The sequence below is a fragment of the Chrysemys picta genome, unplaced genomic scaffold (genome assembly GCF_011386835.1).
Source record: "Chrysemys picta bellii isolate R12L10 unplaced genomic scaffold, ASM1138683v2 scaf3, whole genome shotgun sequence".
Classification (NCBI taxonomy): Eukaryota; Metazoa; Chordata; order Testudines; family Emydidae; genus Chrysemys; species Chrysemys picta.
The window spans coordinates 162,611-174,576 of record NW_027052710.1 but is presented as its reverse complement, the minus strand read 5'-3'; the positions used below and the strand labels follow the sequence as shown (position 1 = coordinate 174,576).

Genomic DNA, 11,966 nt, shown 5'->3' with positions numbered 1-11,966 from the left:
CAAGCCCAGGACCTGTCTGTGTGGCACGTAACTAACAAGACGCCTCTGAAGGAATGGAAGAACAAGTCCATCCTGAGGTACCACACCGAGACCAGCTTCCTGTCCTCGGAGGGGGGGAACCTCCTCAAACTCTACCAGGTGATGGCACTGGGCTGGGGGCTTTGGAGGGGTGTGTGCAGGAGGGTCCGGGTGGCTCTGCTGGCCCCAGTGTAGATGGAGGAGCTGGGGTGAACAAATTCTCAACACTCTAAAAGTGCTCCATGCTGGGGGGCCGATAATGGGACAAGGAGCCTTCCCCTAGACACAGCCTGTTGGAATCTGACTGTGACCTTGGTGTGAGATGAGTTGGCCGGTCTCAGGAAACTGCTGGTGTTCATGTCCCAAACCAGCCACATCTCTTGTCTCTGACCTGCTGACAGACTCAGCAGAGAGGCTGAATGGGCCACGGAGACTGACCCCACCTCACACCCTGGAGATGGGGGCCATTGGACACAGGTGATTTGGTGCTAGAGCAGGCCCTCTACTCACCCTTGAGCCCGGTTTTGGGGTTCAGGCGTCCTACCAGGGATATTTCCTCAGTGCCAGGGTGGTGGGCAATGGTGCTGGACACATGCTGATTCTCACCTATTATCATTTACTGCCTGCATTGTGCTAGCCCCTAGGAGACTCCCCCACCACAGACAAGGGCCCCACGGTGCTAGGTGCTGTACGGACCCAGAACAGAACAACAGTCCCTGTCCCAAAGAGGCTGAGATAAATGGTACCTTGACATGCCAGATTTCTCTGCCCACTGCTGCGGTCACTGCTGTGCCCTAGGGCTGGCCTGTGTGGGCAGTGGCACTGACTGAACAAATCACCCAGAGAGCATGTGTCAGTGAAGCTGACTTGTCTGTGCTGGAGCTGCCCTGCCACAGGGACAGAAACTAACACTGGATTCTCGCTGTGTTTGTGTCTCCCAGAAATACCCAGTGAAATACGGCACCGGCGTCTGCAAGGCTGACAATGGCCCCGCCGTGCCCGTCATCTACGACTATGGCGATGCTCAGCAAACCGCCAACTATTACTCTCCAAACGGCCAAAGTAAGTCTGCAGTGAGCATGCGGGTTCTGCCTCTCCAGCTGCACAGATCAGCCCTGCCCAAGGCTTAAATTCTCACCCCTGGGGGAATTCTGTGCCAAAACATTAAAAATTCTGCACACAATATTTTAAAATTCTGCAAATGTTACTTGTCACGCCAGTTTCAATTATTTTGGTAATTTATTTCAAAATACCTGTCAGCAAGTCTGTCTGTAACAATACAGAAACACAAATATTTTCCCCCAGGAGTAGAGAGTTAAAGAAACCCCTATGACAACCCAGATCCTGCTTCTCTACCTCCTCTCTCCCAGAGCCCAACGGGGGCGACAGACAGTCACACCCCCTTCCTCCCAGAGCACTGCCGCTGCCCCCCCCCCCAGACAATATGCTCAAACCCCCTTCTCCCCACAGAGCCCAGCCATGGCCCCCTTTGCCCAGATACCCACACCCCTTCCCCGCAGAGCCCAGCTGCAACGCCCCCCCAGCCCAGGCACCCACCCACCCCCCTCCTCCTCCTCCTCCTCAGAGCCCAGGGATCCAAAGGGAGACAGAGCCTAATGCTGGGGCCCGGGCAGGGCTTGCACAGAGTTTGCTGTGCGCTGCCTCCTTCCCTTCGCTGCCAGGAACCCTCTAGCTCTCTCCCTGCCCCCGGCAGTGTCTTCTATGTGTGAGCTGGGCTAGGCTGGATCCAGCAGCCCCTACTGGTGGCCAGCAGCACTGCAGCCCATTTCTGTGGGGGAAAGGAAATTCTGCACAAAAAAACATTAATTTCTGCAAAATTCTGCATTGAGCAGTGCCACAGAATTCCTCCAGGAGTATTTCCCAGAGCCCCCCCCCATGTGCCCACCCCCAACATGGTGTAAGAGCTCCAGGGGTGTGTGAAAATATTCACCAGAGCTCTGCTCTAGACAGCTCCCTCTGAATTTAAGCCCTGGGCCTGTTCCAGTCTGGATAATCTTTGTTTAGAGCTGTGATACTCAGACCTCAGAGGTTCAGGAGTCAAATTAGTGATCAACATTACCCACAAGAGCCACAGGGGTGTGAATTAATTGTTTCATCTACTATAGTACTAGTCATATTTAAACAGTATGACAGGCAAAATATTTATATATTATTCTCACAGCTAATAAGTTAATAACTTAGTGCCAATTGATAACTTATCTGGTTAATAACATAGTAAAAGCATCCTGATTGGTTAATATCTTACACTGGTTAATAATTAAATCAAAAAGTGTTTCAATATCATGTGCTGCAAAGAGCCGCAGGAGACACATTGAAGAGCCACTTGCGCTGTCAAGCTGCAGTCTGAGTATCACTGATTTAGAGAAAGGGAAAACGATGAAACGAGAGAGAGCAAATGGAAAATCCCCAGGAGAGAGCACGGTGTGTGTTTCCCACTTTAACATTTGTCAAAGTTAGACTCAGGACTCATAGTTTGTCAGACCACTCTGTTTTATTAGCACAGCGCTCTGCTAATACATTCAGATAATGTGAGCCTCCATGCAAGATTCAAACAGTCTTATTTATACAGATAAAAGGGTGCGAACTAAACAAAGGGACAGAGAGAGCAAAATTGTAAAATATGCATGGAGCATAATATGCATATCCTGCTTCCTTGTTAACTCTTATCGATCTAAGACTAATGCTTCACCAATTGCCCTTAAGTGGCAAGTTAAGCAGTTAATGTCTGCTTTCCTGCCCCCCTGGCTTGCAGCATTTCTCATTTCTACTAAAAGGTACATACAGCATTCTTTAATTCATTCTATTTCTTTAATATAATTAATTTCACTTTCACAATCCCTCCTTTTGGTCAAGCTTACGCAAAGACCAACAATTACTGGGTTCCACATATTAATAGTTCTTTATCTCTTCATTCATCAGTGATATTTAACATCATCATATTAGCACTCTGTTTTGGGGTAGTCACCTGGGTGGCATACCTTACACAATTCTGGATACAACAGGAGATTAACTGAAAACATACAAAAATCATTGGGATTCCACACAGGATAGTCAGGGCTCCCTGAAACAACCAGTTTCCTGTGCCAGAGAAATTGAATAGGTTACTTAGCCACTTCCATAAAGAACTTGGCTCTTCATGGGGAAGATATGCAATTTGTTCTAAGTGACTAGCACGATCTATTACCTCATTGGTGTCGTCAGGTATAAACACACAACATTCTTTCCAATGAGAGCACAGGTCCCTCCTTTGGCCGCCAGCACTATGTCCAATGCCTGACGGTTTTGGAGGGCCATCTGTCGGAGCACCCCTGTTTCTTTGGCCAGGGTCTTTAAACTCTCTCCGGTTTCTTTTGCCATTATTTCAACTACTGTTTGTAACCTTAGGAGCCTTTTTGCATGGTGTATTACTCCCCCAAGTGGGATAAGGGAACCGCCAATGGCCTCTTCCCAGGTCAAGGGGCTTATGTTATTTACATACCATTGGGCATCTGATAAGTCCCTTCTTCTTCGCCTGAAATTACGGAGGCGTTCTCGTGGGAAGGACCCCAGCACTCGGAATTGTGGGAAGAGTCGGGCGGGATAACAGATACCTGACCAGTTAGCTGGTAACACAGTATAAGCTTTGGTTCCACAAACCCAATGATGGCCTATTAAGGCTGGGAAGGGTCGGTTGCACCCATTTGTCACATAGGTGCCTACAAAGGAGGAGTAATATCCTCCGAAGGGCACAGGGTAATTCTCCTTACGAGGAGTGGTGTTATTTGCATGGCATTGAAAGATTGTATTGTTTTCACTAAGGTTACTGTAGGGGGAACATGAGCTTGATTTTTCTGTTTGATCCCAGGTTGAGAAAAAAATTCATATCCCCATACCCGGCCCACCACTCTTTAGTTTTGTTTGAATAATCCCATACACCATTGACCACAATATGCTGAAGGCAATGACTTTTTCCCAGATCCAGCCCTGTCCCATTACACACCCAACACCAATGACCTTTTCCCTCCACCACACTTATCCATTTAGATGCATTTATTCCCACTGCTTCCCAAGTGTCATTATTGTTCCATGTTCTGTTAAACGGAAGAGGTCCTCCAGTGAGGTCTGGGGAATTGAGTGGGATTGCCAGGACAGGAACACCAGCTTGAGAGTGGGCTGGGATGTGGCTGCAGACCCAGCAATTAGAAATATTAAGAGTCTGAGCTATCCACACTTGCTGCTGGATAAAAGAATTGTCATTGTGGACTCCCCAGACCTTAAGACACCAGCAGCTGAGGAACAGGCGCCACCAGAGGCACATGTTGCAGGCAAGGCCCTTCCGGTTCTGACAACCTCAACTGAGGGAACCGCAGTCACGGTTTTACATCCACCAGGCAGCAGGCGCTAGGCTCACTACTGCTTCTTTATGGGCCTTGCTTTAGGTCCTCGTCTGCTTCTGGCAACCCTTACGAGAGCGTAGATGGTAAGGTATTGCAGGCTGTTCCTCTACGTCTTTTTCTGGAGTCAAAATTGACTCTGCGTGGTCCTGAGGTGATTGGTTTGCTGGGGGGTGCCTTCTTACACTGCGAAGCATGTATGCACGCTGTGATGCCAGACAGTTTAACAGCCATCTGGATAGTAAGCAGTACCTAATGATTTTTTTGATGTCCTTTAAGTCTCTTTACTTCTTCTTCCTTGACTCTGGCTATAACAATGGCCTTCACACCTTATCTTTTCCTGATGCATACATTCCTTATTCACACAGATTGAGAATACAAACAGTAGTATTTTATATGGAGCAAAAAAGGCATTGCAAATTAAACCTTGCTAAGTTTTACAATCAATAACCAAGACAATTTACATTGAGACCCAGGCCTTCAATGTTCCTCTAATCTACTTAACATAGACACAATATGTATATTTAACTAGAGGCCTACTTTGTAATACATATAGGAAACCATAGTAGACATTATAACTTATTCTAAAACAAAAGGGTGACCATAATCAGTCATAAGGATTGTTCTGGTCTGTCATTCCTTTCTGCTATTCAAAAAGGGTGGCTGACAGGGATGAAATCAAATCATACATTAATTCCTATGGGACATTATAAGATCCTGCTCCTACATATCCCCCTTTTGACACCAAGATTATTAATCGCCAGTGTCACTTCTTATTTAGTCCATGTAATAGAAAATACTGGGAGGTGATTTGGGCCTGTGGCTCTAGCTTTGCATACATTTGTTTTATCCAACAGCACATTTTAAACGTTACAATTAAACACATACAATTTAAAATCAAAACCAATTAGGGTTAGTAACATTAGTACGCCAGTAGTTGTGGGAGACCATTCAGAAAATACATTATACCAATGGTAAGCTGTTATGTCTTTCTGCAGTGGCAATTCTTAACATGCTGCCATTTGCATGTATAATATGAATGGTTTGGTTTCCCACATTGCCCTTTTGTTTGTTTTAGGAACTATATTACCTTAACTTTTGTAAACACAGTACTTACATTACATTCACATTTGTCTATTGGAAGGTTGCTAACACTTCCATTCTTTTAAAACACTTTTCCCCCCAAGAATTAACACATACACATAGCCCATTATACAGTACTTTGGTCTCATTATTCATTTTATCCCACATACAGGATCCTAGTGAGATGTCTTTACTACAGGGCTTTGGAGCAACAGGCATGGATAAGCATACCCACTTTTATTTGTTTCTTATTAGGTTGTCCTGTAGCTGATATTAGCTTTTCCTGAAAGACAAAAATAATATTTTTTCTACCCTTTTTGGGGTGGCATTCATTATTGCTTAAAATATTCCTTTCTTTTACAAATACCCTTGCTGATTGCAGGCAAAACAAGAGGAATTACCTCCATATTTTCCTGTGTTTTTGTTCTATAGGCAGGCCAGGTTTTAATGGCTTCTATCTTTTAAGAGTTATGAGGAAATTATCCCACTGTTCAGTCATTAAATCCATGAGGTGGTGTACCTCAGTTTTCCCTTTACAGCAGACCAAGGTTACAATATCTTTCCTGCTGTGTTAAGCTTTAAGTTTGTTCACAGGTAACAGCTGAAAAGCATCATTACCATAAAGGATTTTTTTTCTTCAAAAATCATACACACTATACATTGTTACAGGGGTACGTAGTAACATTAAATTTATTTTAATTAAAGGTATCTTGTTATACCGTGCCTTTTATTTAGACAATTTGTTTGCTGACCAGGTATGTTCTTTATCTGCAACTTCTTTGTGCTGGCAGTTCTCTCACTTCCTTTATCAGTTAGATAATTTGCATCCACACAGGCTTGGCTTTTGGATTCAAAACCATTAGCAGAGCTCAGAGACTCTGTCTTAAAAGGAACACAATTAACTTTTACCAGAGTTTTGATTACTTTTAACTCTTGCTTCCAAAACACACATAGATCTGAAAAAGAACAGTCTATTGTGGCTCCTTTGGAGCCCGAATAGGATTTTAATTAAGTAGCATGTTTCGTTTGCATTTCTTTTACCCCCTCTATAATATACACTGCACACGTCTGCACATTCCTTCTATACTTTAACTTTTAAAACATTAGCCATATTAATTTTTACATAAGTGTAACTGTTTCTTTTGTTCTTACAGAGTTTTATTTACCCTTATCAAAGTGACAGTCTGATTACACAGAGCCATTTTAAGGCTCAGTGTTTCTAACATTTCTTCTTTTTGTTTTGTGCACCTCACCCCTGCTGTTGCTTCAGAGGGCCACTGATTTTATTCTTTTCCTACAGCTTTCATTTGCTATTTTGTTACAAAAACAGAATCCAGAATCTCTCCCTATTTTTCTGATTTTGACTGTCCTGCTGCAGTCATGACTTGGTCTTTATTTGAGAACATTTAAATTTTGTAAAGAATCAAGTTACCCCTTAAGGGTTAAATACCAAATCTCAAAGTCAACCAACACTGATTACCTGTGTCTGGCAAAAAGGTCTGTCAGTTTTGCAGCTTTGAATTAAAGAGTCAAATGGATTTTTAGTGGCATTATAAACAAAACAAAACCAATTTATCTTAAACTTACAACACAGGAATTTTACAAACCTCACATATTCCCACAGACAGACAGATACATACACATTTTCTCTCCCTTAACATCCCTCTTACACTGCTTTGTTTTTACATAGCTGTACATAGATTACATTACCTTTTATACATTTGGGGCAGTTAAGTTCCAATAGAACCCCCCCTATGTTCTTTTAGCAAATTTGACTCAATTGTCCAGAGTCAAATGATTTTAATTAGATAGTCTCTTTACCTGGATTATTTACAGACATTCCTCTGGAAAAGGGCCCATTTTTCCTTTAGAATGGCTGCAAAGAAACCAAGAATTCTTTTAACAAGATCCTTTTAAACATTTTCACAAAGTTTAACTGTTTAATTCTCTCCAGTCTCTGTAGAGTTAACTTTTCACTCTCTTTCCTTAAATCACTTGTTTATTTCCCAAAATGACACCTTTATCAACTCAGATTTCACCATTTTAAGTATTGTTCCAGGGGTTCATGTTTGCACTTACTCCTGACACTATGCCCTTAGGGCTTCCAACCTGTGTTTTTTTTTAGTTTCTTTATCTGTTGCTTGCCTGCTTGTCTGGGCCCAATCCTGCTTTTTCCAATGAACCATTTTTGTGAGTGATATTGTGGTCATTTCACAATTTTGAAAGAAATGCTTAAGGAAAGGGCCCAGGAAGGGTGGGGGCTAGTTGAGGAGCCCGCCCTCCTTGCTGAATTGGTAATGGAACACTAAAGAATCAGTTTCTGAGGCAGACAACGAAGGGGAACAGAACAAGGGGCATTTTATCCTTTTTACAATGAGAGGGGAGTATGAAGGGAGTTGGGATCGATCCGGGGTTGTTGTTTTTTTTTGTCAGAGAACAGGGTGAAGGGGAGCGCTCAGTCTGGTGGTGGGAGAGGAGGCTTTTAATAAAGCTTTTAATTTATTATTTGAATATTTGAGAGAGGTGAGTTTTGATTTTGTCCACCTACGATTTGCCTCTTCCCACCACTGCATGAAACAATTAACCTCTCCTTTAGCCAATTTAGTTTTAGGCTGACCGAGTTTGTTTTTTTTAAGATGTCCACTCGGTCCTTGTTCCAAGGTTTTAACAGTGGCCACTGAGTTTTGGGATCTCCCTGAGTTAGCCTAGACCATTTTTCCAGAAATTTACAGGTGTCTGGACCCTTCCTAAAACTGAGCCGGCGTTCCTTTAGGGAACTGTCCCGACTTAGACGTCTGGTTACCAATACAGGAGGACTTTACACACACCAATCACACAAGAAGGAAATTCGGGTTCGTCAGAGCGATGCCCGGTGCAACACACAAAAGGAGCCCACAGGCTACTGCCTCAGTCGCCCTTGCTTTCACACCAAGGGTTTTACCCAAGGTGCGGTGCGGCTGCGATTGTGCAGATTTCACTCACTCAGACCGCGGGGACAGGAACCCCTTGGTCGGCCAATCCCCGGATGGAGATGGCACCCAGACTCAAACACTCCACAGGAGGACGGATAGACACAGACAGAACAGTCCTCAGTCCGGACAAAACACAGAAATAATTACCTGACCAGATTCCTGATGTCAGATCCCGGGATCCCTACCAGAACAGAGTGGGAACCAACAGGTTCGATGGCGTAGACCTCACTGTGGTCGTGCACCCTTCCGTTCAGGAGGAGGACCGCTCGGGCCAAATGCCCAGGTGCCGGCTACCACGGTCGTCCTACAAAAACGGTCAGGAATCACACAGCCCCAGTGAAGACGGTTGCCATCTCGGTGGAACCTCCAAATTGTCAAAGTTAGACTCAGGACTCATAGTTTGTCAGACCACTCTGTTTTATTAGCACAGCGCTCTGCTAATACATTCAGATAATGTGAGCCTCCATGCAAGATTCAAACAGTCTTATTTATACAGATAAAAGGGTGCGAACTAAACAAAGGGACAGAGAGAGCAAAATTGTAAAATATGCATGGAGCATAATATGCATATCCTGCTTCCTTGTTAACTCTTATCGATCTAAGACTAATGCTTCACCAATTGCCCTTAAGTGGCAAGTTAAGCAGTTAATGTCTGCTTTCCTGCCCCCCTGGCTTGCAGCATTTCTCATTTCTACTAAAAGGTACATACAGCATTCTTTAATTCATTCTATTTCTTTAATATAATTAATTTCACTTTCACACATTCTACATGGCAACTGCACACAAACCAGCTCTTAGGAATTTAAAGATGCCCTGCAAGTGACAGAGCTGTGAACGGCCCGGCTGAGACTGGTAATTCCTGATCATCTCTGGGGCTGGAGTTCCTGATCCTTAGTCCCCCATCATTCCCAGTTCACACACAGGGACTTACTGAAGGACCAGCTGAGATTGGACCACTGTTCCTTCTCTCTGCCTCTCCATGGCAAACAGTGGTCCTGACCTGCCCTTTTCTGTCACCAGATGAATTCATCCCTGGCTACATCCAGTTCCGCGTGTTTAATACTGAGAAGGCGGCCATGGCTCTGTGTGCTGGGGTGAAAGTCACTGGCTGTAACACCGAGCATGTGAGTATCTGGTCAGAGTGGGGGTTAGCTGTGGAGCAAAGGCCAGTGCTGATCAGCCTTGGGGCTGTCTAGTGTCACTGTCAGAGCTGGCCGGATGCACAAGAACTGCTTTTAGCTCGGCACTGGCGCAGGGTGGGTTCAGTTTGTGCTCCCTGTGCCAGCAGGGACAGCTGTACACATGGAAGCCCAGGACAGGCCAAGGGGGTGGATGTTAAATCTCTCCTTTGGGGAGACTTGCTGGGAGGGAACAGCTCACAGGAGCTCTGTTGTCAGAAGCTGCTGTGGGCACTTAGCACCACTGGGAAGTCTTCCGAGGTGTAATTTCTGCCACCAGGGGTCCTGCAGCCAAAGCATCTGCCACGGGGAGCCGAGAGTGAATCAAACCTACTCAGGGTCTGCTCCTGACCCAGAGAGGTCCATGGGGCTCTGAGTTGTAGCTATGGCCCTACCAAATTCATAGCCATGAAAAATGCATGATGGACTGTGAAATGTGGTTTCCCGCTGTGAAATCTGGTCTTTTGTGTGCTTTTGCCCTATACTATGCAGAGTTCCTGGGGGAGACCAGCATTTCTCAGATTGGGGGTCCAGACCGAAAAAGCGAATTGCAGGGGTTCACAAGGTTATTTTATGGGGGTCCTGGTATTGCCACCCTTAAGTCTGTGCTGACGTCAGAGCTGGGAAGCTGGAAGGCAGCGGATATTGGCTGGGAGCCCAGCTCTGAAGGCAGCGCCCCACCAGCAGCAGCGCAGAAGTAAGGGTAGAAGTTCCGCAACGCCCCCTACAATAACCTTGTGACCCGCCCCCAACTCCTTTTTGGGTCAGGACCCCTACAATTACAACACCGTGAAATTTCAGATTTAAGAACCTGAAATTATGAAATTTACGATTTTTAAAATACTATGACCATGAAATTGACCATAATGAACCATGAATTTGGTAAGGCCCTAGCTGTAGCATTTGTAATAATAATCCCTAGTTCTGGTATGGTGTTTTTCATCAAATCTTAAAGTGCTGTACAAAGGAGGTCAGTATCATCACCCCCATTTTACAGAAGGGGAAACTGAGGCACAGAGAGGCAGAGCCAGGAATAAAACCCAGATCACCTGAGTCCCAGTCTAGTGCTGTATCCACTAGGCCACGCTGCTTCCACAGCTCAAGACTTGATTTCTGTTCTAGGGTGTGATACACACCAATGCAGCCCCTTCCCCAGCAGCCCCTTCTCTGGTGCCTTCACAGATCCACAGATTCAAAGGCCAGAAGGGCCAGTATGATGGATCTTGTAGTGTGACAACTTGCATAGCACATGCCAGAGAAGCTCCCGCAGGGATTCCTGCATCAGGCTTTCTGGGCCCTGCCAACCTTTCCAGTGCAGGCCTCCCCGAAACTCCTATGGTAAGGGATAAATTGTGAGCACCTTGGGGCATGGGCCGTATTTATGTTCTGTGTCTGTACAGCACCTAGCACCAGAGGGCCTGCCCAGGACTGGGGCTCCGAAGTGGTACTGCAGTGTAAATAATAAATAACTACAACAAAACCCAATGGCCTAAACTGGCCCTGCCCCTTGTACAGACGTTCACACCAGTGCAAAGAGAGTGGCAAACGCTGGCATCTGGGGGCCCATTGCACTGGAGTAAGTCAGGGCAGTGGAGGCTCTGGTCCCAAGAGTTAGGAAGGGATTTAAACCCTCATGCTTCAGGGCATTAGCTGACTTCTGACTGTGGGGGGTCAGGAGGTAACTTTCTCTGTGGGCAAATTATTCGCCAAGTGGCCATTGCAGGGTTTCTTGCACTTTCCTCTGAAGCAGCTGGCACTGGCCTGGAAACAGGAGAGCGGCTATATGGGCCCCTGCTCTGCTCCCATCTGGCAATTCCTCTGTTCTATCCTCAGCACTGCCTGGGTGGAGGAGGGTTCTTCCCAGAAAGGAACCCGATTCAGTGCAGCGATTTCCCTGCCTTTGCCGGGGATGGCTATGGAACCCATCAACACTGGAGCGTATCCAAGGAGATGATTGAATCCGCAGTGCTGCTGTTCTACCGCTGAGTCCGGAAAGGCTGGCGTGACCCAGGGAAGGATGCTGCTTCGCTCCAGCGGGAGCTGCTCCCTGGGAGGAGTATTATGGCCTCAGCTGTAGACATCTGTGATGCAAATAAAAAAAAGTGAAGTGCGCTGGGGTCTCAGTGTGAATTACTCTCCTTGCGACCCAGAGAGGGCTGAGACGTTCTCAGCACCAGTCAGGATCAGGGACTGCTTTCATTACGAACACCTGGCCCTTAGCTAGCGCTCTGGGTCCCTAGATCTGAAAGCACTTTGCCAAGGAGGGCAGCGCACTTTTTCCTATGTTACAGACGCGGGGAATAAGGCCCAGGAGGTGATGA

The 11,966-nt window shown here is 45.8% G+C and overlaps 1 protein-coding gene across 1 annotated transcript in view; it reads left to right on the top strand.

The window, feature by feature from the left end:
* LOC135977542 (intelectin-like protein) overlaps positions 1–11,723 on the top strand; it is a 23,073-nt gene extending 11,350 nt beyond the window's left edge. The window contains exons 2-5 of the mRNA XM_065578806.1: positions 5–138; positions 960–1,080; positions 9,488–9,591; positions 11,479–11,723. Of these exons, the coding sequence (XP_065434878.1) occupies positions 5–138; positions 960–1,080; positions 9,488–9,591; positions 11,479–11,631 (512 nt within the window). The 3' untranslated portion in view covers positions 11,632–11,723. The remainder of the gene's footprint in view (positions 1–4; positions 139–959; positions 1,081–9,487; positions 9,592–11,478) is intronic.
* The last annotated feature ends 243 nt before the right edge of the window (positions 11,724–11,966 follow it).